At 43.5% G+C, this 25,573-nt stretch overlaps 1 protein-coding gene across 12 annotated transcripts in view; it reads right to left on the bottom strand.

Annotated features, from left to right (window-relative positions):
* Positions 1-25,573, bottom strand: part of chd3 (chromodomain helicase DNA binding protein 3) — a 38,475-nt gene that overhangs the window by 2,923 nt on the left and 9,979 nt on the right. For 5 of the 12 annotated variants that reach the window (XM_035619367.2, XM_035619331.2, XM_035619357.2 and 2 more), the window contains 26 exons: positions 25,373-25,573; positions 25,146-25,283; positions 24,036-24,157; positions 23,685-23,858; positions 23,406-23,547; positions 22,756-22,887; positions 22,386-22,503; positions 20,618-20,742; positions 20,294-20,525; positions 19,766-19,950; positions 18,266-18,443; positions 17,866-17,952; positions 17,381-17,466; positions 16,888-17,021; positions 16,615-16,759; positions 15,685-15,847; positions 15,397-15,554; positions 14,602-14,767; positions 14,387-14,482; positions 14,168-14,299; positions 13,528-13,651; positions 12,740-12,872; positions 10,653-10,848; positions 9,531-9,694; positions 9,098-9,224; positions 1,188-4,695 (listed from right to left, as the gene is read on the bottom strand). In XM_035619367.2, coding sequence (XP_035475260.2) covers positions 4,427-4,695; positions 9,098-9,224; positions 9,531-9,694; positions 10,653-10,848; positions 12,740-12,872; positions 13,528-13,651; positions 14,168-14,299; positions 14,387-14,482; positions 14,602-14,767; positions 15,397-15,554; positions 15,685-15,847; positions 16,615-16,759; positions 16,888-17,021; positions 17,381-17,466; positions 17,866-17,952; positions 18,266-18,443; positions 19,766-19,950; positions 20,294-20,525; positions 20,618-20,742; positions 22,386-22,503; positions 22,756-22,887; positions 23,406-23,547; positions 23,685-23,858; positions 24,036-24,157; positions 25,146-25,283; positions 25,373-25,573 — 3,927 coding nt within the window. In that variant the 3' untranslated portion in view covers positions 1,188-4,426. Of the gene's footprint in view, positions 1-1,187; positions 4,696-9,097; positions 9,225-9,530; positions 9,695-10,652; positions 12,155-12,739; positions 12,873-13,527; positions 13,652-14,167; positions 14,300-14,386; positions 14,483-14,601; positions 14,768-15,396; positions 15,555-15,684; positions 15,848-16,614; positions 16,760-16,887; positions 17,022-17,380; positions 17,467-17,865; positions 17,953-18,265; positions 18,444-19,765; positions 19,951-20,293; positions 20,526-20,617; positions 20,743-22,385; positions 22,504-22,755; positions 22,888-23,405; positions 23,548-23,684; positions 23,859-24,035; positions 24,158-25,145; positions 25,284-25,372 lie in introns of those variants that run through there. The other 7 variants (XM_047336517.1, XM_035619391.2, XM_035619341.2 and 4 more) reach the window with 5 other exon arrangements.

Genomic DNA, 25,573 nt, shown 5'->3' on the forward strand with positions numbered 1-25,573 from the left:
GGAAAACTTGTGGCGTTTTGCCAGTGGAGGCCAACAGAGGGGATGGCGAGAGAGAAAGAGGAGACAGAGTCAGTGAGTGTGAGAGTGTGTGTGAGTGTGTGTGTGTTCAGACAAAATCTGATAAGAAGCTAAACAAAATCAAGCTGAAGACTCGGTGAAAGAGCAAGAGAACATTACGGGTGCAGAGGCTTGAAGATGCAGACGGAGAAGAGAGAGGAGACGCGGAGAGGAGGAGCCCGGCCGACCACGGAGTCGCCATCGATAAGACCGCGAGAGCCAAAAAGCCAAAGATGCGCTTACTGTAGTTTAAATGCAGCGGCACCATCGTGTTATCTGTCAACCATGACATCCCGACGACGTTCCTTGCATTTCTGCTTCGAAATAAAAGCATTCAACAAGTGGAAACACGGGTCGGCCCCTGTTGTGAGGCAGTCACGTGTCCATGACGATGGACATGAGCAATGTTTGAAAGTGGATGAGTTTGGTTTTTTTAAATAACTGACCGTTAGGACTCTTACCAAAAAGGCATATGAGGTGAAGAAGCCGTACAAAAGAGATAAAACAGGTGAAGGAATTCACTGAGGTCCTTGTGCTGCTGCATCACACCGGATAACAGATTCCCTCTGCAAAGTCCGACAGCGTATATATTTCACTTCGCTCTCTCTGTCTCTGTCCAAACCACACCTCCTCAACTTCCTTCATATAGATCACTCGCTCTCAACGGCCTGTCTGCAGAATTACAGTAGCAGCAGCAGCAGCAGACGACATTGCTAAGACAGATAAACATCTTCCTGCTCCCAAATGAGCTTGGCAGTGATACCTTAAGTTACAGCAAATACAACAACCCGCACACACGGACATATCTCGAGGGATTCCTTAAAACGTTACTCACTAGAGCGAGAGAAAAGGAACTCTCGGACGGAGCATGTTAAGTCCAGAGAGGCAATAAAAACATTCCTGGCCAACATGTCTCTCCCCTGTAGGTCCTGCCCACTATCTGATAAAGAGCGAGAGCTGCCATCTTGGCAGGGAACAAAGATTTTCTTTGCTGAAAAGCTGTTGCGTGAGTGCATCCGCGCCAGAACCATCCATCAGGGACAACCGCGTGGCTCTGAACTGTCAACTTTCTGAGGAACTGAAGAGAGAAAAAACAACCCACTGGCTTGATTTTTTTTTGGGGGGGGGGGGGGGGGGGGGGATTAATAGTCTGTCCAACTGACACTTGAGATGAAGAGTTTCATAAATCAACGAGTTGTTAAAGAGTTTTTCCATCCATTTATGAAAGTGTCAGCTGGAGGTGAAATCCTCAATCAAGGATATTCGCTCTTAAGGCAGTGATTTGCAATCCATGTCAGTGCGGTTGTGTTTTATTTTAAGGCCGTAGTATTTTTTTAATAAAGACCAGTGTCTGAAGCAATGAGCATTTTAAAAACTATCAAATTGGGATTATTCTGCCTGATTTGAACTTGCATTTTTAAGGTGAATTTTTGGAGCACTTTGGGGGCTGGTGCAGCACAGCATCGACATATCACCTGTAAGGTTACAGGTAAGGTAACCGTATAGGTACAGCTAATGCGTTTCCTATTAACACATCCAGCAGACACACAAGACCACCAACATTTCTTCGGAGTCGTGTTTCTGTCGACCGAATGAGCACGACTTAATATTTTTTTAACCTTTTAGCTCTGGTTGGGTCTCCACCACCAGCATCTGACGCAAATATCAGGCTTTTCACCTGCTTTATCACAGGCTTTATCAAGGTTTGTTTGTTTGTTTTAACTGAAACTAGCTGCCTGCAGCTTTTTAGACAGTGGGACTGAAACAAAACAGTTTTCGGTTGTAAAAACCAAAACATTGAGCTAAAAAAAATGCGAGAATAAAACTCTATGCAGAGCTGAGAGAAACCGTCAGCTCATAATTCTGTGGGGATGTCAGCTTGAGCGACCCCATTCACATGGTCATTTAAATTGATCGTTTTTATATAAAAATGTTGACCAGCGCTGCTTTAAATTACAAAAGTGGCAAATTATGTGTCAAGAGATTTTAAAGCTACAGTGTGTAATATTTGGCAGCATCTGGTGGTGAAGTTGCAAACCGCAACCAACCGAAAACCCCAATCCCGGAGAGTTTTGTCCATTTTGGGCCACCGTATTCAACATGATGGAGCAAACATGGCGGCATACACGGAAGTCGGGTCCACCTATGTAACTATGATTTACTCATTCAAAGTTGACCAAAAAAATAAACATTGGTTCTTTGTTGCAGGTGATTACACATATTCAATTTCCCTCTATAACTTTTTCTAAATATAACACACTGTAGCTTTAAGCACTGACGCAATGTAAGAAGTCTAACTTCTTTTGTGAAATTTAAATTCCTCAAAGTAAAGTCTTCAAAGCTGTATTTGGAATTCACGAAGAAGCGAAGATACCATATTGGTACCGATATGGAACATTTTAAAAGATACCTAGTTTTGATGAAGACAGAAGTGCCACCATGCGCATGAACACGTGAAAAAAAAAACATTTACACACATTTATCACTCCTCGACCTGCACACACAGTATATCCTCATTGCCGGCCGCACCAGTACAACACTTTTCTGGACTTCACTTCCTTCAAGGCTCAAAGGGAAATACCACTCAATTTTTAGCTTAAAAATACTCATACAGTATGTATCCTGGAAGGGTCTGGACTGTGTAACTGATTGTCCACTTCTCCGCTTTCCAGAAAAACGAGGCAAAAGAGTTTTGTCCCGCTCCCCACGCCGGGATGTCACACTGATGTACAGCTCTACACACACACGCACACACACACTCACTCACACACACACTCAGCTGGAAAAACGATGACAGAGTCCAGAGTGTTTTATTTTCCCTGGGATCAGGGGACATTTTCCAGCGTGGAATCCATCACTCTGTCACAATAAAGAAGCTCGAAGAACAAAAAAAAACGTCTCTTCGGGCTTCAAAGTGCGTCTCCCCTTTTGCTTTTCTGTGACAGATTACAGTCTCAGGCTTTTGGGGACGAGCTGCTCATAAATACTTCTTCCTTTTCTCCCCTTTTCCCTGTGATGAGTCTTTAAAACAGGAAATGTAAATACTTCACTTGAGTGATATTCCCCTTTGAGTGACCCCCCCTCCAAAAAAAAAGGTGCAAAAGTAAATATGCTTCGGAATACAGTACACATCTCGATACCAGCCCGTCTGATTGGGTCAGAGCAACATTGCTACTGATTGTTGGTCAAAGGCAACATGTCAGTTTTTTCGTATATGCATGGTTCTTGCTTATTCGGTCGGTTGGACTTAGGAATGCTAGGGCAAAAGAGTCCATGGGAAGTAGTGTTTTATACTTAGACAACTTTTTTTCCCCCTTTCCTTTTTTTCCTTCTTTGCAAGATAATCAGAGTCCAGTTTGTCCCTTTATATTTTGCGAGTCTGGATCTCATCTGCTCGTACTCGGCAGACATTAACTTCTTTGCAGGTTTTCAGGTTGTGTGTGAGGTCTGGTCGTGTACATATATCTGTGTGTGTGTGTGTGTGTGCGTGTGCGTGCGTGTGTGTGTGTGTGTGTGTGCGTGTGTGAGAGACCGAGAAAGAGAGACGGAGGAGCGGAGGACTGTGGAAGAATGAGGGAGTACAGGGTCAAAGCGAGGGGGCAGGCTTGTTCAGTCAGCCGATGGATGAAGAATTGATCCGGGGGGAAATCGTTTCTTTTACTTTTTTCCGGAGGAACAGAAAAAAAAGAAAAAAAAAAAAAGACAAAGTCTTGAGAAATCTGTCTGAGGCGAAAAAGTCCTTTGTTGCATTTTTCTTCGATTCGGCTGTCATATCTGAATTCTTGAGAACCTGTGATTGCATTAACATACTGTCTCCCCCCCCCCCAATTCTCTTTTCGGTCCAGACATTATTTGCTCCGAACGGCGGATTTTTGGGCTCCTTTTCTTTTTATTTCAGTGGCGCCTTTTACCCTGCGCTTGAGGATTTGTTTGTCCCAGACAGGTCATCTCTCCCCTTTTTTCTGTCTCCCTGCCTCATTTTCCTCCCACGCATCATTAGTGCTTGATCTTGGGGCCAGCTCTTCACCTCTCCCTCGGTATTTTGGACCTCTCTTCCCCCTCTCTCCCCCTGCGGTTGATTGCTTGTTTTATTTTGTGGACCGTAGTGCCAGTACTTCTTTTCACTTTTCATGTCCTGTCCGTTTTCCTTTCCTTCGTGCTTATTCAATCCACCCGGTGAGCTTTGAGCTCTCCCTTTATATTCCTCACATTCCTGCAGTGTTACGGTGCCTTGTCCTTGTCCTCCATATTCAGTCAGGTTTTTCTTCGACTGTCTCTTTTTCGGTCTCTATTTTTGCTACATTCCAGGGTCTTCTATCCAGATCCTTTATTTTTTCTCCCCCTCCTCGGTGAGTCTCCCCCTTCGACCTCAGGTTTTCTTTGGTCGGCCATTGCGCGGCAGGTTCTCCACCGTGTTGCTGAGCCGGTACTTGACGATGATGCTGTGCACCGTGGACTTGGGCATCCTCAGCTCCAGCCCGATGGCCCCCTCCGACTTGCCGTCCTTCCAGAGGTCCACCACGCGCTGCCGCTGCACCACGTCGTGCTCCTTGGTCTTCTGGCAAACGCTGGCGGCGGTTGGCCCTCCGGCGGCTCCCCCAGCAGCTCCACCGGTGGCCCCAGCGGCGGCGGCGGCTTCTGTGGGGGCAGACAAGCGGCAGACTGTAGTGGAGACTCGGAGAGGGGGAGCAGGATAATGTGACACTTAACTGGTCCCCGTAGGGAATTCTCTTTTAGTTTGGCCTCCCTCCTGTGCAGGGAAGGTCAGAGGTCAGAGGGGAGCCACTGGAGCCGGCGGGACTTCAGGGTCCTGCCTCGAGAACACTTCAGCAGGACAGGTGCTTTGCAGACACGAGGGCTTGAAGCCGTGTTCTACGCTCCGTCTCTCTAATTTCTACGCTAAAAAGATGAGGTTTTGTCCTTTCTTTTGTCCTTTCAGTGCAGATGAGCAGCTTCCTCACGGCAGAACTGTGACGGCTGAAACGGGTTTTCCAAAAAATGTGATTCCACACATCGAAAGCAAACGCAGAGATAATGCCTTGTGTGAGACGACACAGACAACACTCCCTTCAGCGGAGCATTTGCTGCATCATTACAATGAGTTCACAGAGTGCAGCTCAAGTAGTAGATGTGCCATGGCAGACATGCATATTTTTGGACATGTTTTGTGTACTCAAGTGAGGGAGCTTTTTCTCAGGAGAGTGCAGTTAATGGAGGGAAGCTAGGAGGTCGCAAAATCAGAGGACTGTGTTGTTTTAACTCCGTCCATTTCTCCGGCTCACTTTGCCCCCCCCCCCCCTTCCTTCTCTTGTGGAATCTAAAAAAGGTCAGGAAGCAGCGGAACCCCAATCAAGACCGCAAACGCGGCCTCATTTGCTGCGTGCCTGTGCCCTGCCAGAGTTCAGGATGTTCAGAGTCGGCTCTGCCCGGACCGGCCCGGCCCGGCGCTCAGCTCAGCTCAGCTGCTCGCCACGAGGCCCCCGCGAGCAAAAGAAGAAGAAAAAAAAAACAACCCCACGGAGCAACACAACTCGCGCGTGACTATTTCTGAACAGCCAGCGGCTCGGCTCACGGGTCGCAACACAACGTTTACACAACTAAACTCCTTCTGCGGTTGCTGTCCCTTCTCAAAATACCTCGGTACAAAAGTCCGAATGTTTTCTTGGCACGGCCCGGCCTCAGACAAGGCTGAGCATAATGACATTTTCAGAGATAGGCTCTGGCTCTCTAAAATGCAATGCCTTTGACAGATGTCTCAAGTCTACAATTACATAAATCAAGATACTCTGAGCGAGAGGCAGGCACTGCACCGAGGGAGCTGCTGGCTGTTGTGGTTTCAAGGGCAAAGCTATTGGGGAATATCGAGTTTTACCAGTTATCTCCGCCACATCTCAGCTATCTAAACATCTCTGAACACGAATGCACATGCAAGAGCGGGAGAGTGCGTCTGGTGAGCATATGTTGTTACCAAACTAATTATGAGCAAATAAATTCACAAACTGCCTGCGCGCACTGACAGACTGCAGGCGAGGGGATCGGACGAAGGGGCCAAAAACAAAACAAAAAATACAATCCTTTGCTTTATTGTTTTGTTTTTTTATGGTTTTAATCCTAACGCTTTTGAACTCAGCGAGCAACCAGCGCCTAACGAGAGAAAACACACGCATGCTGGAGCTCAGGTTCGACAGCACAGGCCGTGCTTTTTGACTGTTGCACAATGTGTCATTACTTCGGAGCAGAGCGTTGAGGTTTTGAGGTCGGACATGTTGAGAGATGAAAATGCCTTAATATAGCGGAGCAGCACGCTTGTGTTTGATTTCGGTTAATGTCTATTTCAGGTGTTTATCTGGCAGCCACATCAGAAACTGCTGCTACAGATGTTTTTTTCCCCCTCCGATATTGACTCCGTTCTGGATTCTGAAGGTTTAACAGCTTAAGCTGCTCGGGGAGATAAAGTGTCTGTTCAAAGTGCTTAAACGCTGCTGCTTTAGAAGCAATCAAAGAGTTCTTTACGCCGCATATTTAAAGATTACATTGAAATGTAATAGTTAAACAACGCTGTGCTTGATCAGAAGAAGAAAACGGAATTTCCTGTACTATACAGTTCCCACAGCCAGTCATTTTTGATGAAGCTTGGGCAAATTTTTTTTTCTTTTTTCATTTTCTTTGCTAAATGTTTTTCCACAACAACATAACCATATAAAGATGGAATTCCTCAGATGATATCTTAGAATGAGAGAAATATTTTTGGACTGGTTTGTGCCCATCATCAGTGGAAGTTGCCAAGTAATCAAATCCAGATCTCAAAAAAAAAAAAGAAAAAAAAAAGGCAGTATTCTGTGCTCCTCCGTCCGGGTGTCGTGGAGCCTCTGGAGCTCGTGTGCAGCCTCTCAGAAACGTTTCACCGCAGCACTGCTGCGGACTCACCACGAGGTCTGCGATTGGTCAACTCGGGCTCGCTTGCGATTTGTCACACACGAGTTGACGATGCCAGAAGACGTCGTGGACGCTGAAGGAAACGCGGAGCGAAGCAGACACGGCAGTGACACTACACAATCACTGCTCTCTATCACAAAGTGAACCCAAAGACAGTGAAGTATAAAACAACATTTCCACGTGTGTCCCTGTTCACTGCCGAGCTACGGATGGAGGTGGAAATGAAAGGAAAAGAAAGGTAATGTATGACCATGAACCTTCAGAAGATCTTCAGTGTTGCTTCTCACGATGTCCAACACGTCCATGCAAAAAGGAGTTTAACCAGCCTAGACCCTTAAAATCCTTGAAAGACCCACTAGAAACCTCCTCAAGGCCTACTAGGACCTTCTCAACAACGGCTAAACCTCCTATGACCGTCTATAGAACCTCTTACATGACCAATTAATGGCTAGAACAAGGTAAAAGACCGCTAGAACTTCCCCATCGACTGCTAAAAACCTCTTAAACGATCCCGTGAGCCTCGTCAATATCTGCAAAAACCTCATAAAGGAACCCTGGTCGTTACATTGTGTAAATATGGCAGCGGTGTGGTCAATGGCAGGACAGTAAAAAAAAAAGTCAACATGAAGTGTGTTAGTAACATTGAACCTTTTGCTCACCTGTCATTTGTTGCATGACGATATTCTCGCAGCAAAATATCCCTCTCTTTTTTTCTTCATGATATCATTGGTTTTTTTTTTATGACTCATCTTGAAGTTGGCTGGGTGCGTGTGAAATGGGGTGATATGGGGCTAACGCACCCAATCATAGAAAACCGCACTAGACCGTTAGCATGCGAGTCATAGCAGCCAGATGGCGGCGTCAGAGCTGGAGGCGTGTATCAAAAAACAGAGCTGCAACAGTTAAGACTGTTAAATTAATCACCACAAATTTTGGTAATGGTTCAAGAAGTTTTTATGAAAGAAAAATTCTATGATTTCCGCTTCTTAAATGTGAATATATTCTGGTTTCTTTACTCCTCTGTGATGGCAAACTGAATATCTTTGGTGTGCGGACAAGACAAAATAACATTTTATGACATTGCATGGACCAAACAACTGATCGATTAATGGAGAAATAAATCAACAGATTAATCGATGATGAAAATAATCGTCAGTTGCAGCTCTAACCAAAAACTTACACCAATGCACCACAGCATTAAAACTGGTTACAGGTTGTAATGTTGTGGCTGATAAATATATATGTATATATATATGTATATATATGTATATATATAAATGTATATCCACTGCCTGAAAAATGACTTCTTGCACATATTTGTGTTAAATGCTAGAGGTAGCAGTTTTTTTTACGGCTCATATCTCATAATCATCCCCCTCTATTATCAATAACTAAAAGAAAACTACACAAAGAAAGCACAGCGTGGCTTTATCGTAGACTGGATCTCCTGCTGCCATGGTGCTACAACAATCTACAGGTTAAAACTCTCCGCTGAGCCATAAATCAGCTCCTCTGCCAGAGGCGACTTCGGTGAGATTGCGATAATAACGCCTTCGCAAAAGACATAAATCAGGGCTTCAACCGGCAGCTTGCCAAGCGTCAAACAGATCAAGCAAACGGATTTTCTTCTTCTGTAAATTACCTCGAATGCCATAATTATGACTGCCCTAATATTTCATGAGGTTTATCATTGTTGACTGTAACGCTTTTCTCACACTCAAGATGTAGAATTTGCACTTGCACGTGAAGCCTAATATTCCCAAACTGACATAGTGGTTTATTTAATAAGATACAACTACAAACAAACTGTCATTTTTGAACCTGCTCGCCTTCAAATAAAAAAAGTACTTTTTCATTCATTTACACGAAATGAAAACAATTCGAGGCCATCTTTATTTATATACATACAGTATTTCCCTGTAATGAAGCCTGACAAATCTGGCATATATGCAGCCTTTGATGAGTTAAAACAGACTTCTCCGGGCTTGAGGACTACTTGTCTGCACAACATAGTTTTGTAATGATGGCTCCAAAAACCTGACACCTCTTGACATTATTTACAGCTCTGGAGGAAGTCAGCGTCGGCGGCGCTCCAAACACTGACCTGATATGAACGACCCGGGTGGCATCTGACTGTAGTTGGCACCTCCCATGTGCAGGGCGCTCGGGGGGGCTGGGGTGAAGGGTGCTCCGTAGTTCTGAGGGGTGGCGTAGGGTCCAGGCAGTATGGGCTGCGTGAGGACAAAGAAGCTTTAATTTCCAGTAATAATGAACATAACAGATTAAGGGGAATAAGAAACCACCGGTGCATTATGTAAGTCGACAAATATTTGCTGACTAAGCAAAACAAATAAATGAATAAAAGCACAGGTGGGTGGGTGACAAGATAATGGGCTCTGTATTGTAATTGGCCGTCCTCCATTTATTATTTTTCCACTGAGCGCAGGCGGCTCGAGCAGGTTTTAACGTGTGATTCTGTGGCTGTTAAATAAAAAGATGTGTTTGTGCGTTGTGGGTTGGCGGCGGGTTCCGCTGACCGGGGGCGTGTGCGTCTCCGTGCCCTTGCTGGCCAGCCGGCTGAGGATGCTCCGCTCGGACATTTGCAGGCGGGCGGCGATTGGCGGCACCCTGGACAGCGTTGCGGGCAGCCGCGTCACGTCGGCCTTCATGTCGCTCAGCAGCTCCTCCAGCTGGTTCAACACTGCAATGACAACAACAAACATCAACGACTTGTTACAGGAAAAGTCTGGTACTCCATTATGATCAATATCTACATACGTCAGCCTCTACTTGCCGCTTCTTTTTGTGTCTCTTATGAATTATTAATACTTGATTAATTACGCATGAAAAGGTCCCTGTTGCTACTTCAGTTAGATCTGTATCAACATTCAAAAGTAAATACAGGTTAAACTTTATGTAATATCAAGGACTACATCAACTTAAGGATGCATTAAGGAGACATTTAAAGGTTTAAATGTTCTTCCGAATACTTTTAAACTTTTATTTTGGTGATGATTATGTGCTGAAATGTCATTTAATGAATCCAAACACTTAACACTGCAGTTTTTGGGGTTTTTTTCCCCCAAGAAGCATATTTCTCATTCTATTTTATATTAGAAATGACTTTTTCCCATCCTTTATCATCTTACCGCTCCGCTATCACATTCCTAACTGGAATAAATAACTGGCAGCATAGCTTCACTTCAAAACGCTTGTGTATGAGCATTCACCAAGTTCAGTGGCGGCTACGTGCAGGAATACGAGACGAGGACAAGACCAGTAGTGTGCTGCTGAGCATGTTATCCTTTCTGCAGAGTAATTTAAACATGGACAGACTTGCCGTGCAGGAGGTGAGGAAATGTTTGGAGCTATCACCTAACATCGTGTAAGCTTATCTGCTTGGCTTAGCCGAGGTTCGCTCCAGGCAGAGCAAACATGGCTGCTGGTGCAGGAAACACGGTGATTGCACAACAGCACTGGTTGAGATCGTTGCTGATGTGCATCTTGCTTTCATTGTACGGTCGCGGTTATCTTGTCTGCTGATCTCCCAAGTCCTCAGTTTGCCTCTGTCGCAGCTTTCATTAACTGCACAAATATTTATGATAGAGATTTTTTTTTTTGCCTTAATTGTTGCCCTCTCCTCCTTATCATCATCTGACCTTTGTGCAGGACAGCGTTGGCCGGCTTGTTTCCTGCCAGCGACTCCTTGCTGAGGTGCTGGTGCGACTCCGCCAGGCACTCCACCTCTGCGAAGCGAGCATTGAGCGCCATGGCTGGGTGGCTGGGGTCCTGGGTCATGTTCAGGTAGGCCGCCCGCCGCAGTTGCTCCTCTATCACGAGCGCCTGCTCCAACAACTGGAGGACAAGGGGGGGAGGGGGGGGGGGGGGAGACAGGAAAAGGCAGGAAGGGAAAGAAATGTGTTAAACTACAATGTTGTATGTTGGTGTTTCTGCACATTTTGGTCTCAGAATCAGAACCTCGACATACTCGAAATCCTGCTTTGAGTTCGGACTCACATCAGAACTCAAGTCTTGATATTTGAAACATTGCTTTCTGGGAACTGAGAGGTTTACAACCGAAAATGTAATTTGGATAAATAGGGTGAATATATATAATAAAGGAGGATTGAATGTTTCTCATCTGTTGCGTCGATTTATTCTCATGAAATTCTTGCCAACAAAGAACAAGAAAGAACTGATAAAGAACAAAGTACGGCAGGGAAGAAATGCTTATATCCTGTATTTATCGTGCAGGTGCCTGAACGTTAACAAAATCTCTACATATCAAACATTGCAGTTGCAGTTCATGTAGGTGCAAACCCTCGTCAGAGTTCAAGAGACTAATGTAACTTTAGCTCCTCCTCTGCACAGCTGAAATCACTGGAAGGCGTCGCCGTTTTTGCAGCTGAAGCCACTGATTGCGCTGACAAGTTTGAGAGGCAATTCATCATCTGAACAAAAACAAATAAGGTTATGAGACTCCATAACATACCCCCAAAAAACAAAACTAAATTTACTCACAATAAAAACCCTGACACAAGTTACTCAATATAGTCCAAAAAAAACCCCAGCAAATAGTACAGATTTTATTGCAATAAAAGTGATGTATGACACCATGTATGTGTGTGAAGTTCCTTTTTAAAAGGAAAGGGAAAATATGAGAAATCAATGATTAAAAACCTTTTAAGATATTCAGTCTGAAAACAACTCAAGTAAGTCCATACTTTTCGTTCTGTCATCATCTTTAATTCATCTGTGTCTGCCAGTTTTTCAGAGATATATCAGCAATACAACAATTTAATGGGAAATCCAACTTCATACGGTAATTCGGTAATTTCCAGGTGTCTTATTGTCTGATTTTTTTTCAGCTGGAGAGATAAGAAGAAAACCAAGAGATTCGGACAGACAGAGAGATACAGTAAATGAGGATGTTGAGGGCAGGATCTGAAACATGTGAGCCAGTCAAAAACAGGATGAGAGCTCTTCCAGAAAATGCAGCGGTCAGCAATACCGTCTGGCCGATATGTGGGTCTAGGGGCATCCGTCACCTGACCATCAAACGAGTCAGGTGATTGAAGACAGAGATGTCACTAGAAAAAGTTTGTCTGCACTGAAGTAGCGCAAGACTTTTTTTTTGGTGGCAACCAAGCTGCGCCTTTGGCTGAAAATGAAAAGAGATGACATATACCAACAGCAATCACAAAACTTGAAATTGTAATTTTAAAAAACCCAAACTATCAAAAGGTGCCACTTCACTCCCTGATTAATGTTTTAAGTGTTTTGTGTTTTACTCTGGAAACAAATCCATGGAAATACAGAAGAATAACTAGAATGGTGCACGGAGAACCGCCGCTAAGGCTAACGCCCAATCTCGCCATGTTAAAAAAAAATGGAAAAAAATCTTGACTCCGCCCCAAGAATTGAATGCATTCTTCCCATCCCTCCACAAAATTTCATGGAAATCGTTTAATTAGTTTTTGAGTAATCCTGCTGACAGACAGACAGACAAACAAACGGCAATGAAAACATAAACTCCTTGGCGGAGGTAATAAAAATTTAATGAAACCCACAATTTCAGGAAAGATCTCCAAATGGTTTTTGATTTCTGCTCTGGAAACTAAATGATTACAGACAAATGGAAAGTATAATAAAAAGTAACATTTTGTTATTTGTACCAAATACTAAGAAAGAAACTTCTCTGTCACTGCTGCCGGACGTCAGTAGCTGCAGCTGCGTCCCGTCTTACCTTAAAGCGTCGAGCAAGAAACTTGTTCTTCATCTCCAGGAAGTTTCCTTTATTCGCCTGCGACTTGAAGGGTTCGTTGACGATGGCGAACTGGGGATCGTTCTGGATGTCCTGCCACCGGGCGTAGCCGTGACTGGCCCAAAGGTCAAGGGGTCACACAGCAGGTGCTTGTACAGAGATGTGTGCTGTACAATTTCTTGATGACAACGTGGGTTCGCATACAGACGCAGTTTGTGTTTTGAAATAGGTACAATTGTAAAACCTGACTTGTGAGAAGAAAAAAGGCCAGAAAAGGTTAAGAGTTGCACAGAGTCAGCTAAGCTTAGCTTTAATTCCCTATGGTCTTTATGCTAAACTAAGCTACAGACATGAGGGGCATCCACCTGCTCATCTAAATCTCGTTTCCCCAAATCGTTCGATAGTTCTTTAAGCCAAACACTGATCTTTGAGAGTGATTTTAAGATACAAAATTGGATTTATTATAGCGAATAATGGGTCTCAGACACTTTCTGAAAAACAAAAACCCTCTCTTTTTCTTCCGGTCCAACGGGACCTCGGCATTAACTTGCAGAACAGAGTTGTATGTGAATGCTGCACGGCCTTAATTACCATAATAGAGAGAACAACATGAACTAACTGACCCACTCCGTCAGCTTCCAGCGGACACAGGTCGCTGTTTACCGAGCTCTGGCTGGCCTGTTGACTTATTACACTGGGCTTCTGCGGGCTGATAGAAAAAAAAATAAACACACGGGGGTCATCGCCCGGGCAACTGCCGTCAAGGATACATCACGATTCCCGCCAGCAGCCAGAAGTCGTGGCGGCGGTGCCAGATCTCGTTCATCTTCCCCGAGGAGATGGCAGCCCGCTCCTCATTCTGCCAGAGTGTGTGCAGCTCTGCGGGGGTGAAGCCAGCACACAAAGGTAAAAAAAATAAAATAAGAGTTTGGTCTCAAAAGTGCTTAGCTCGCAGAAAACCCGGCTGCAGCGGCGCGTTTCTGGGTTTGTGATCGAGGTGGAGATCATTTTGGCTTAGCTGTCCTGCTTTTGTAGAGAGGCTCTGAGAAAGCAATTTTTCCACGTTGTTTACACTGCTTAGTAACTTGTTTGCTCAACCGTATTAAGTTATTTTCACCTTTTCACCTTTTTTTCATCTTTCAGGGATTCTTTATTTATATATAAATACAAATGTCTCTGCTACAAATCCAGTGTGGTTTTTATAACTCATACAATTTTATAGTTGAAACATTGAAGTAAAAATTACATCTAGAACTTTTTACCCGTAGAGAACATTTTGAGGTTGAGGAAAATCGGAATAAACCTGACTGTGGGCAAGTTAATATTCCACTATACGATACAGTCAAAAAGATTAGGTACGGTACCATACAGATCAGTTTCCAGATACACTGCAGGTGAGTCAGCACTAACCGGTGAAGCCTCCGTCGGCGATGTTGAACATGAAGCGCGGCCGCTCAGCCGGCGGCTTCCCATTACCCTTGGGTGCCTCCTCCTTAGCCGCTTTGGCTTCTTTGCCAGCATCCTTTTCACCTTTGGCCTCCTCTGTTATCAAGAAAGACAGCAACTTAGCAAAGACTTGACGATGTGTACGTGTGTGTGTGACGTGCGATCCCAGACAGAGAAACGCACCTTTCTTCGTGTCAGCCACCTCGGACTTATCCTTGGCATCTGTCGTTGCCGTGGGCGTCTCTTTTTCCCTCTCCTCCTCTGCCACCTTCTCAGCTTCTACGAGAAAAACATTACAATTAGCGTTAGCAAAGACTTGTTGCCTGGTCTTTTTCTGCACGCTAGATTTCATCTTACCAAATAATCGGCGTTTCAATTTTCTGTGATTTTGTTTTTACCCGATTTCTCCTCTTTTAACTCTGCGTCTTGCTTCGATGTTTGTTTCGTCTCTTCTTTGCTCTTTTCCTCTGTCGTGGTGCCCGGAGTATCCGTTGTGTCTTTCTCCTCCGCCTCTTTCAGGTCGTTCTCCTCTTTGCCTTCAGCTTTTTGACCAGGAGACACACTCTGTGGTATCACAGTGGCAAAATGTGGATATGTCAATAAGTCAGTATTTACTGTATTTTTCTGTTGTATTATGAAAACTGTCTGTCAGCTATTATTCAGCTTTAAAGGGCCTGCACTTTTGCTTAATATGTGTCATAACATCACTGACATATCATGTCAGTGATTTTATAAATTTAATATACTTGTGTTTTTCATTGTGTTTTTCAAGCTTCCAGCCCCCCCCCCATTATATCCATACTTTGGTATTCAAATACAGCTGTTGGGTCAAAAGTGCATGATAACGAGAACTTTTTTTTCTTCATTTGCCATGCAATGACAGTGTTATGTTTGATTTGCACACTGTATAAAGGCGAGCAGAAACCAGTGGCTGCCTGGAATGAAGGAAAACATACAACACAGTACAGCACGGCCTAACAAAATTGTTGACAGTAAAGTATAAATACATGAGATTTTAAAATATGTGGGTCAGTTAATTCAATAAAACAGACTGAGGTTCTGCAGAACTGTTCCAAAAAAAATGCATTAAAAGCAATTGGCTAATAAGAAAAGAATGTGGTAAGTGGCCACACAAAACCACGAAGTTGAGACGTTTTAGTTTTTCTTGTGACTCTTGTGTTTTGAATTCCCACCTCTTCAGCGTCTTCGGTCTTGTCGCTGTCCACCTCTTTGCCCTCATCCTTCTCCTTCGCTTTCTCTTTCTCCGACGGGGTCTCACATTCCTCTTTGTCCTCCTCCTTCTCTCCCTCTTTTCCGTTCTTTTCTAGCTTGTCTACTGGAGCAGGGGTCGCTGCACACGTTCATACAAAAAACACACGCATTACTGTGGGCTGTGTTCCACTCAATGGCAACTTAAATCTGATGCCATTTACATGGAGCACCCCCTGCTGGATCTTCTGCACGCATGTATGTTTCATTACCTGGCGTGGAGGTGCACGGTGTGTTGTTGTAGCTGGCCTCGGGGGTGGGCGTGGCGGTCTTCACTGCAGGAGAGGACGCCCTGGAGGAGGATTTGTCCACGCTGACCTCAGGCTTGAGCTCTGGAAGACTCCACCGCCCGTTGATGTGCTCAAACTCCTGGATCTGAACCCAAAACACCAAACACTCACTTTAACTTATATCACCATTCTTTTTTAACCTCAGCACCCACGTGCCCTGTTGCACGTGGGTGGTGCATCAGAAAATCCCTGTGGGCTTAGATAGCAGATCAGGATGTCGGGCAGGTTTAAACAATTTGGACAAACAAGATTAGAGCTGTTTGGATGAACTAGAATGAACTGGCGAACTGGAAGTAGCAGAGCAATCAGAACATCTACACGAGATATCGTGGTCGTAATCTTGCAGAGAAACAGGAAGGTGACTTACAGTACTACTTCATAAGGATCAATCCTGTGGATATGGGATCACACAAAGTTATAATCCTTATTTCTTGATACTACTTGCAGCCGTTTCTCCGAGAACAGTATCAGAGCTGCACAATTTACTGCTAATGCAAACCAAACATTTCCCTTCTGCTGCTGCTTCACATTAAAAACTGTCAACTTGCAAAACGCAGACAAAGGAAAAGCAAATTTATTCGTCACACTTGTCACAAACTTGACAGGATCGTTTAACAAAAGCGCGTCTGCAAAATGTCCAGCATTAACGATGGAACGAGAGGGAGAGCCGCCACTTTGACCTGCAACATGAAGAGTTACAGGCAACAGATTTGTTCTATTTCTGACAAAGTAGCCGCTCAATGACTGTAAACTGCACTTGTTATTGCCACGGTAACCACCAGTGCCGCCAAGTTCAACCCGAGGACCTAAAATCTCAAGGACGAGAGCTTTTTATAAGGGTCAGAACTTGACCTTCTTCTTGACGAGGGACATGACGCCGATTCGGGTGAGGACCGGCTGGCGGCACAGGCCCTCCCTCGGAACGCCGTCCGCGAACGTCTCGGCGCCGTCGGCCACCGGCTCGCACAGATGACGCATAAAGAGAGACACGTACGCTCTGGCAGAGATGAACAAGATCAGAGAGAGAGATGTAAATATATGATTAAACGATGGACACAAGTGGAGAAAGCTTATATGTGAACACTTTCTCTCTTTTCAAACTTTCATATACAGTATGTTACTTACTTAAATTCTTTTTCAGTCTTGCCCCTTAGGTCCCTCACCAGCCACTGGGAGGAGAAAGCGTCCTGGGACGGCATCCCCCAGCGCATCACGGCATTCAGGAAAGCCTTCCTCTGGCGTGTGTTGAAGCCCAGCACCTGTTGATGGAAATTACTGTTTATTATGGATATTCCTGAGTGAAACAAAAAATGTCTGGACAGGGGAGAGAAAGAAAACTTAGCCAACCTTTTCCGAATAGGTCTGACTGCCTAATTATAGTAAAATAAACCTATTTGAACAATTGTGGGTCATTATAATCATGCCCACCACGATCAGGGTGGGAGCTCTGAGGGTTCACAGTTGTTGAAGATGAAATTTATTTTAGCTTAGCTTCACTATCTCTAATTTAAGACGGTTACATTACTAGAAAAATATCTAAGAGTCCACCATAAATAAAAACTGACAGATTCCAGTAATATCACAATGACCGAAACGGAAAGCAGGGAGATGTTCAGACCTCAAGGTTGCCGCCGACTCTGGCCAGGAGAGGAGGCAGAGGTTTATCCTTCTCATTCCTCAACTGGCGGCGCGACTGCCTTCGGCCTGCAGATAAAAGTCGGCAAAGGAAACGGTGGAACCGTGTAAGAGGAGGGACACAGTCAATTTTCTGTATTACTTTTTAGGTTTGCACATTTTGTAAAACTTAAAATGTACACTTAATAGATCTACATCAGTAGGAAAAAAAAAAATCAAAAACTCCTGAAACGCTTGGAGCGTTTTCCTCCCAACTGTCTGAAGTGATGGCGGCTTGCATTTTTGGCAGTCCCGTTTGTTCGACTCTGCCAAGCAACTGTAACAACTAAGTCAATTTCGAACTGTAATTCAACACAGACCTGATAGTGTGTGTGTTACAGCAGCCATCTTTCATCGTTCATGAGTAGCTCTGTTTGATGTCCCCCCCGGTCTTCCCTTTTTCTTTTTCTTTTCAAAATCTCTCCCTACCTTCTGGTCGATCGTCAAAGTCCTCGTCCTCCTCCTCAGAGCCCACTGAATACTCGGACTGGTTATCTGAAATGTCAGCATGCCATTCTGAAACAGCACACGGTGGTCTGTCAATAGGCCAGGCCCATTCACGTCCACTGTACACACAATTACTCAAATATGAGAGGTATCTGACATCCTACAACCTTTACGGGGATCATAGGTTTCAAATGATAGATCTGTGAGTTTCTACTTTTGTACTACTGCAGCAATACTTCTTAGGACCATGCGTCATATTTAAATTCTGTGTTTCCCAAACGTGATCCTACTACTCAGGTGTAATTGACATGAAACAATTCTGAGGACATTACTCATCTTATGAGGACATTTTAAGTCCGCCAGGTCCGAACCCAGCACCTACCTTGGTCCTCCTGCGCGGCGTCGTTGTAGTTGACAGGCTTGCGGTTCCTCTTGCCTTTACCCAGTTTGCTGGCGAGGTCCTCCTGCTGCTGCTCGTAGTGATGCCGCAGCAGTTTCTCCCAATAATCCGGATCCACGTTCTCCTCCTGCTTGATGATCTCTCGCTCGATCTCCTCGATCTGGAGGGAATTGGATTTAAGTGCGCACGGGTTAGACGAGTTGACTGGTCAAGACGAACGTGTCCTTTTCAAAGAGAGACACAACTCACATCCGTTACTGGTCAGAGTGCAAAGAGAGCGACAGTGGTCCTGGGGAAATTAGCTCACAGGTACTTTGAGAGATATTACAACGAGCAAATTTGCATTAACAAAGCATTTTGAAGATTTTCTATGTCCTAGATATTTAGGTGATTGATCGATTCCTGGCTACAATTTAAAATGCTACAATGCACATTTTTTTTAAGAATTGAAACATGAGATGTTTCCTTGCAAAACACCCTACAAAGCTAGAACGAACAAGGTTACTGAAAACTTAAATTTGGTGTCGATGAACATGTTCTCTGGAGTGATAAGGAACTTTGCTTACTACGGTGGCCGTGAAGCGCAAATCAAAACAACAAAAGGGAAAATATGACATCAAATCACAAAACATAACGACAAAAAAGGAAGTGTTTTTTTATTTGTCATTGTGTTTTTTTATTGGCCATCCCGTTTGTCGTTGCGATTTGTAATTCAGGGCCTCCGTAACTTGCCCCCAGAATGTGACTGTGAGATCTGACCACAGAGATTCCCAAACTTCAGGCTGCAAACTCACTCTCTCCACAACAATATACAGATTTTTTTTAATAATGCAACTAACGATTATCTTCATTCTTGGATATTATGCTAATTTTTTTTCGTTGATTAATTCATTAATCATTCGTTCCCCGTAAACATTACATCAGTATCACAGAAAATGGACATTTTAAGTGATGGACAGTTGGCAAAGTATGTAACTATTTCTTAAATAAGTATGTAAATATAATAATACACAGACCCAATAAAGTTTATGGTTTCTCTTGTGTGTGCTGTCTTTACTCACCCCTTCTATCATTATTTTGAACATGCATGTATTGAGGCATATTTGTGTGCTGGGAGAAAAAAAAAAAGAGAGAGGAGTCATGTCTGAACCAAAACTGAAATGATTTATGAACATGCATGTGAACCCGGAAACAATGCGGGAGACCCTCTGTGTACTTGATCTTCCACCGTGCATGGGTGGAGAGAACAATCGAACTCCGCAATAAACCTCCACTTCCTGTCCACCCTGACCTGTCGGTCAACATTTTGGTCAAAACACTCTTTTCCTGCACCATTCCTCCCACTCCTTCCTTCATTCACAACTTTCCTGTTTTTCATTCCTTTCCTCCATCGGCTTTGCTGTTATCGTTGGGACACCAGTTCACAGTTGCTGGATCATTTACAGCATTTCCGGATCATTTCACGGACATTTCCCCCCTCACCTTATCCTCCTCTCGGACCATGTACTGGGCCACTTTGAAGGAGCTGAGGTACTCGTTCATGTTCTGGACGTCCGAGTCGTCCGTGGCGTCTTGGCTTCGGTCCAGCAGCCGCTCGATGGCAGTGCTGTCGTAGTGGATCACATTGCCCTCGTCCTCAACTTTATCCCCAGCATTATTTTTCATACCTGTGGAGTTTTTAAAAAAAAAAAAAGTGGGAATGATTTGCCCTTTCCTTCCAGACCAATGTCACAAATAAAAATGTTCTTGTCAACCAATTATGTCTTAAGTGTTCTCCTTCGCTCCTCTAGCCAACTTTGTCGAGGGGGAAAGGACATTGAAGTGAGCGTGTTGTGACAAAATAATTTCATTCAGGAGGAGAAGCCTGCCAACTTTCCTCTATTGAAATCAATCCCGTCCCAACTTTGACCCAAAACACAGCATTATTATACTTTACTGAAAATCCAAATTTCGTTTGACAAGGCTTGTCTACTTCTGATTTTCACATTGAACAATGTTTTTGTGTGTCACCTTCTCCCTCATCCTTGAAGAGCTCCTCTGTTCCAAACTTGAGGATGTCGTCCAGTTCCTGTTTGGACATGGAGCCGGCCTTGGATCCCAGGCCCGGCCGGACCACCAGGTGGGTCAGCATCATTTTCCTCTTGGCAACCTGGGTGATCCGCTCCTCCACGCTGGCCCGGGTCACAAAGCGGTAGATCATCACCTTGTTGGCCTGTCCGATTCGATGGGCTCGACTGAACGCCTGCGTGGAGAGGGGCAGAGCAAAGAGATCGAATACAAGTGGAAGATTTGAGTTTTGATATAAAAGATAGGTTGATAACCAATCTGTGGTACCTGTATGTCGTTGTGAGGGTTCCAGTCCGAGTCGAAGATGACGACTGTGTCGGCTGTGGCCAAGTTGATGCCCAAACCTCCGGCTCGGGTGGAGAGCAAGAAACAAAACTGGCAAGCACCAGGAGCTAGAAGAAAAGGACACCGTGTGTATGTGTGTTAAAGGAGAAAAAAGAAAACAGACAATAAATGTGAATATTTTCTCTTCAATGACAGAATCCTACTTACATTCATGACTTACTGACAAATGTAGATACAGTATATGGTCTCAGGATTCTTCATATCAAGCATGTTTTGTGAAGAGTCACTATCTTAGTTTTTTTCCCCTCCTTAATCTGATTCTGGATATTTTGGGGGATTTTTTGGAAATATTAGATGATAGATCACGCTGCAAATGTATAGTTATAGTTTTTACATTTTGTGTGTGTATGTGTGCGGGGGGTCTTCCCATGTGAGTTGTCGCAACGTAGCCCTCTTTCTAAATAGCCAAGATATTTATATAAATATATTTTCAAATACGTTTAATTTGTTTAGCCATTTTACCTGTGAAGCTGATTGACAGGCGATCACTGATTTAGAGAATACTTTACTTTGTGCACCTTAACGTCTATATCTGGCAAACTTCACTTTCAGCTCTTTTCTATTACTAACTCAGAGGAAACCAGGAATTTTGGTTTTGACTTTGGCTTCGATCACAAAACATTTTTTTTCTGTTACAGGAAAATGATAAATTTAGATTTTTGCCACAAATCCACAAAAACAAAAAAGTTGGCATCGAAACACTGAAGCTCACATATATATATTTTTTTTAATCTTTGATCACATGAGAAGAAACATAAGAAAAAGAATTAAACAGTCAGGGCTGTAGAACTAGTGGTTAAAGATGGAGTCGAAAAATCTTAAAATGTGTTTGCAAAGTTTCCCAATGAGGCTCTAGTGTCTCATTACAATTTAATATTGCACAAGCATCTGCCTCGGGTGGTAAAGGCACTTGTGCGAACTTCCCGAATGCATCGCTCAGCCGTAGGCTATAATTCCGAGTGTATAATTTAATAGCTTTCACTGACAGTAACTGCCTGGTGATATGGCAATGTTTCACACGAAAAACAAACTAAGAATGCGCCCGGTTTTTTAACCTCCTGAGCGTCACAGCAAAAACAGATACTCGGGAGTTTGTCATTTTGACACTAATTCCTCTAAATCGTGAGTAATTCTCTGTTCTCATCGCTCTGCCCGAATCTCCATCTCCTTTCGCCATCCATCTCCAGCTGCTCGGCAGGAGAGGGAAATCGCATATTTCACAACATCAATATGTAGCAAAATGTAACGACATTTTCTGGAAGATCGACTGTGTATGTGTTTAACTCCCCCCAAAAAATTCGGATAACAAAAAAAGACAGAATGTCTGTTTTTGACTTATTCCGCAACTTAAACATCTGACAAATCAAAGTTCTTCATCCCTTTGATGCTAAAAGTCATTAAAAATGCAAAATTCAGCATATTCATTACTGCCAAGTACATAAAGAGATATTTAGGGCAGCAACAGTTTGACAAAATCTCCAACAGTAGATGATTTTCAGACGTCTAAGAATATATATAAAATATTAACGTCTACTACAAATCTATTTAGTATTTTTACGTGACATCTCTTTCTTCTGGATTTCTGCTTCGATTAGCAAAAACGTTCCCTGACTGACTTGTCTCCTCACAGAGAAAGATCACGGACAAACTCACTGCACCACCAACGACCGCACAACATCCAGTGTCTCACCATTGAAGCGGTCAATGGCCTCTTGTCTCAGCGCTCCCGTGACGCCTCCGTCGATTCTCTCATACTTGTAGCCTTCGTAGTCCAGGAAGTCTTCTAATAAGTCCAGCATTTTAGTCATCTGCAAACAGAGGGGAGAGAGAGAGAGAGAACTGGTGATGTGTGTTTGTTTTCTTCTATACTCGATTACCCACCCACACGCACAGCTGGAATCGCAGTCTGCAGCTGAGCTTTCTGGAGTCGTGGGACTTATATAACATCTGTGAAGGGGGGTGTCCATCTGGTGCTTCATGTTTATACACTTGCCTCTGCTTATGCATAGTGTGTACGCGGGTGTGTGGGTGTGTGTGTGTGCACCCATGTGAGTCTGTACCTGTGAGAAGACCAGTACTCGGTGCCCTTGCTCTTTCAGCTTCCTCAGCATCTTCTGCATCAATGTCAGTTTCCCAGAAGCCTTAGTGAGGGCCGTCCCCTCGTAAGCACCGCTCGGCGTTTTCTGCGCTTCCTACAAGCACAAACACACACAAAAAACAACAAAATGAATTATGCAGTCAGCGTCTTGACATGTCTTTCCCAATATTTGCATAATAACAAAGCATATAAATAATATATCCATATTTTTTTTTTCTTCTAATTAATCTAGGTCACTATACTTGGACAGCAACTCACAAATAAACTTAATATTTATTTATTTTGATTTAATTTAACATGTATTAATCATATATACAGGTAATCTCATTGAGACACAGATTCTCATTTTCTAATATTACTCATGTACCAACATTTTTATTGCTGATAAATTAATGAAAAATGATATGTCTCACAATAATAAATAACCACAAATGATGGGCAGCATCTCATCTTTATTTTTTTTAACTCTATCTCTAGTTTTAAAAAGGAAAAAGCACAACCTTACATGACCACAAGGTGTCACTGCTATGCAATGTGTGTGTGTGTGTGTGTGTGTGTGTGTGTGTGTGTGTGTGTGTGTGTGTGTGTGTGTGTGTGTGTGTTTCTCCTTACCATGGAGGCAACAGGGAAGAGGTAGGGGTGGTTGCAGCACTTCTTTAGGTCCATCATGATGTTGAGCAGGGAGACCTGGTTTCCTCCACCCTTTGAGTTCAGAGCCTCAAAGTTTTTGGTCAAAATCAGCTTGTAGTATTTCCTATATTTAAAACAAAAAAACAAAAATAAAGACAAAATGGTGAAACAGTTTAACCTCAATGCCAAACCTACTCAGTGTAAACCTGATGTAACACAAACATTCCCCCCTCTCCCTTCCAATTCCCCCCAGTGTCTTACTTCTGCATGGGGCTCAGCTCCACTCTAACAATCAGCTCAGTTTTGGCGGGCATGTTCTTGAAGACGTCGGCCTTCAGCCTCCGCAGCATGTGAGGCCCCAGCAGGTCGTGGAGCTTCTTGATCTGGTCCTCCTTGGAGATGTCGGCGAACTCTTCCAGGAATCCGTCAAGGTTACTGTGCCGAGAGATGAACAAGGTGAGGTCAAATCCGTCTTTAGCAGATACATGAATATGGTTGTACCGGTAATGATTGGCATATAATTGTTTTCATTTCACCAGGATTGGCAGGAAAAGAAATAGACTTATGCATCAATGTTTGCATGTGTATATTTGTGTGCTTAAGAAGTCGTACTTGAAGCGGTTGGGCGTGAGGAAGTTGAGCAGGTGGAACAGTTCCTCCAGGTTGTTCTGAAGAGGAGTTCCCGTCAGCAGCAGCTTGTGGTCGATCTTATAGTCGTTCAGCCGCCGGAAAAACTTCAAACAAGGACGTTAAAAAAGTTAAAAACTCCTGTGTCATACATCTGTCCCTTGTTTTATATACATTAATGTCATATAGTACAACAGAAAATCCTAAAACAAATACCAAAACTATTTGTCTTAAAATTGTTTGTTCCGTTTTACCTCACACTGATATTCACGGGTGTCTACACAAGTCAGGGATTATCTTATGGGTTTCATTGTTTTGTTTATATTATACTTTATGTACCCATTTTTACTGCGAGTGCATTCAGTGAAATGAAGTTGAATAGAATGAAATGAAGCAAAGATTTGCTACAGGTGGTGACACTGAAGACAGTGTTTCCAATACATAGATTGTCCACCAGAGAGGACTGATCATTTTATTTTTCAACTGTAGAATTGCCCTGCCACTGTATAGTATGGTCCATTCTTCATTTCTAGATCCATAACAAACAACAAAAAAAAGGTTTTTACAAGCCCACGACCAACTCTGCCAATATTAAAGATGTCATGCAAACTCTTACATTTGTATATTTAGGGGGGGGGGGATTTAAAATTCCTATTAAGAGGCTAGGAAGACAAATTCTACCAGATCTGGCAGAACATTTATAGACAACTTTAATAACATTATACCCTCTTCCTACAATTTTTTTTTGTTTTTAACATAAATCAATTTCTAAAACTATCAATTCCTCAAATTGAAATACTTCACATTTCATAGTATTGCAAATGATGTGAACAAAGGATTGACTTCTACACCTACATCTAGATTTTTTTTGTCTCTTTTTTATAATTGATTTATTTTCATTATGTATTAATTAATTTGTTTATTTATTCCTCTTCATATCAATAAAGCCTCATCTTAATTGTCCTTTTCCTGTTTTGAATTAACTGCTCAATGTTGAAAACTTCATCAAATAATTCAAATAAGTGTGTTTAATTGACGTGTTTATGTTAAAAAAAAATTTGTGGAATGTTTGGCCTCTGAATAATACTGACGTACCTTGGACTGGTTGTTCTTCAGGCGGTGAGCCTCGTCCACCACCAGACAGGCCCAGTCGATGGACTTGAGCGCCGTCTGGTCGATGGTCACCAACTCATAGGAAGTCAGCAGCACGTGGAATTTAATCGGAACATCCCTCTGCAAGAACAGAAAACGACAGACGGTAGGATGAGCAGATTGTAAAGGTTATGTGGAAACACGCAGACGTTTCCTCCCCTCTTCCTCACCCTCAGTTTAAAGGCCTTCTTTCCTCCTCTGACGGCAGTGTCGTCGAAGGACAACTCGTTCTCCCTGATAATCGCTCGACTGTCCTTGTCTCCCGTGTAAGTCACCACGTAGAAATCAGGGGCCCACATCTCGAACTCCCTCTCCCAGTTGATGATGGTGGAGAGCGGAGCACTGACCAGGAACGGGCCCTTGGTGTGTCC

The sequence above is a fragment of the Scophthalmus maximus genome, chromosome 12 (genome assembly GCF_022379125.1).
Source record: "Scophthalmus maximus strain ysfricsl-2021 chromosome 12, ASM2237912v1, whole genome shotgun sequence".
Taxonomy (NCBI): Eukaryota; Metazoa; Chordata; class Actinopteri; order Pleuronectiformes; family Scophthalmidae; genus Scophthalmus; species Scophthalmus maximus.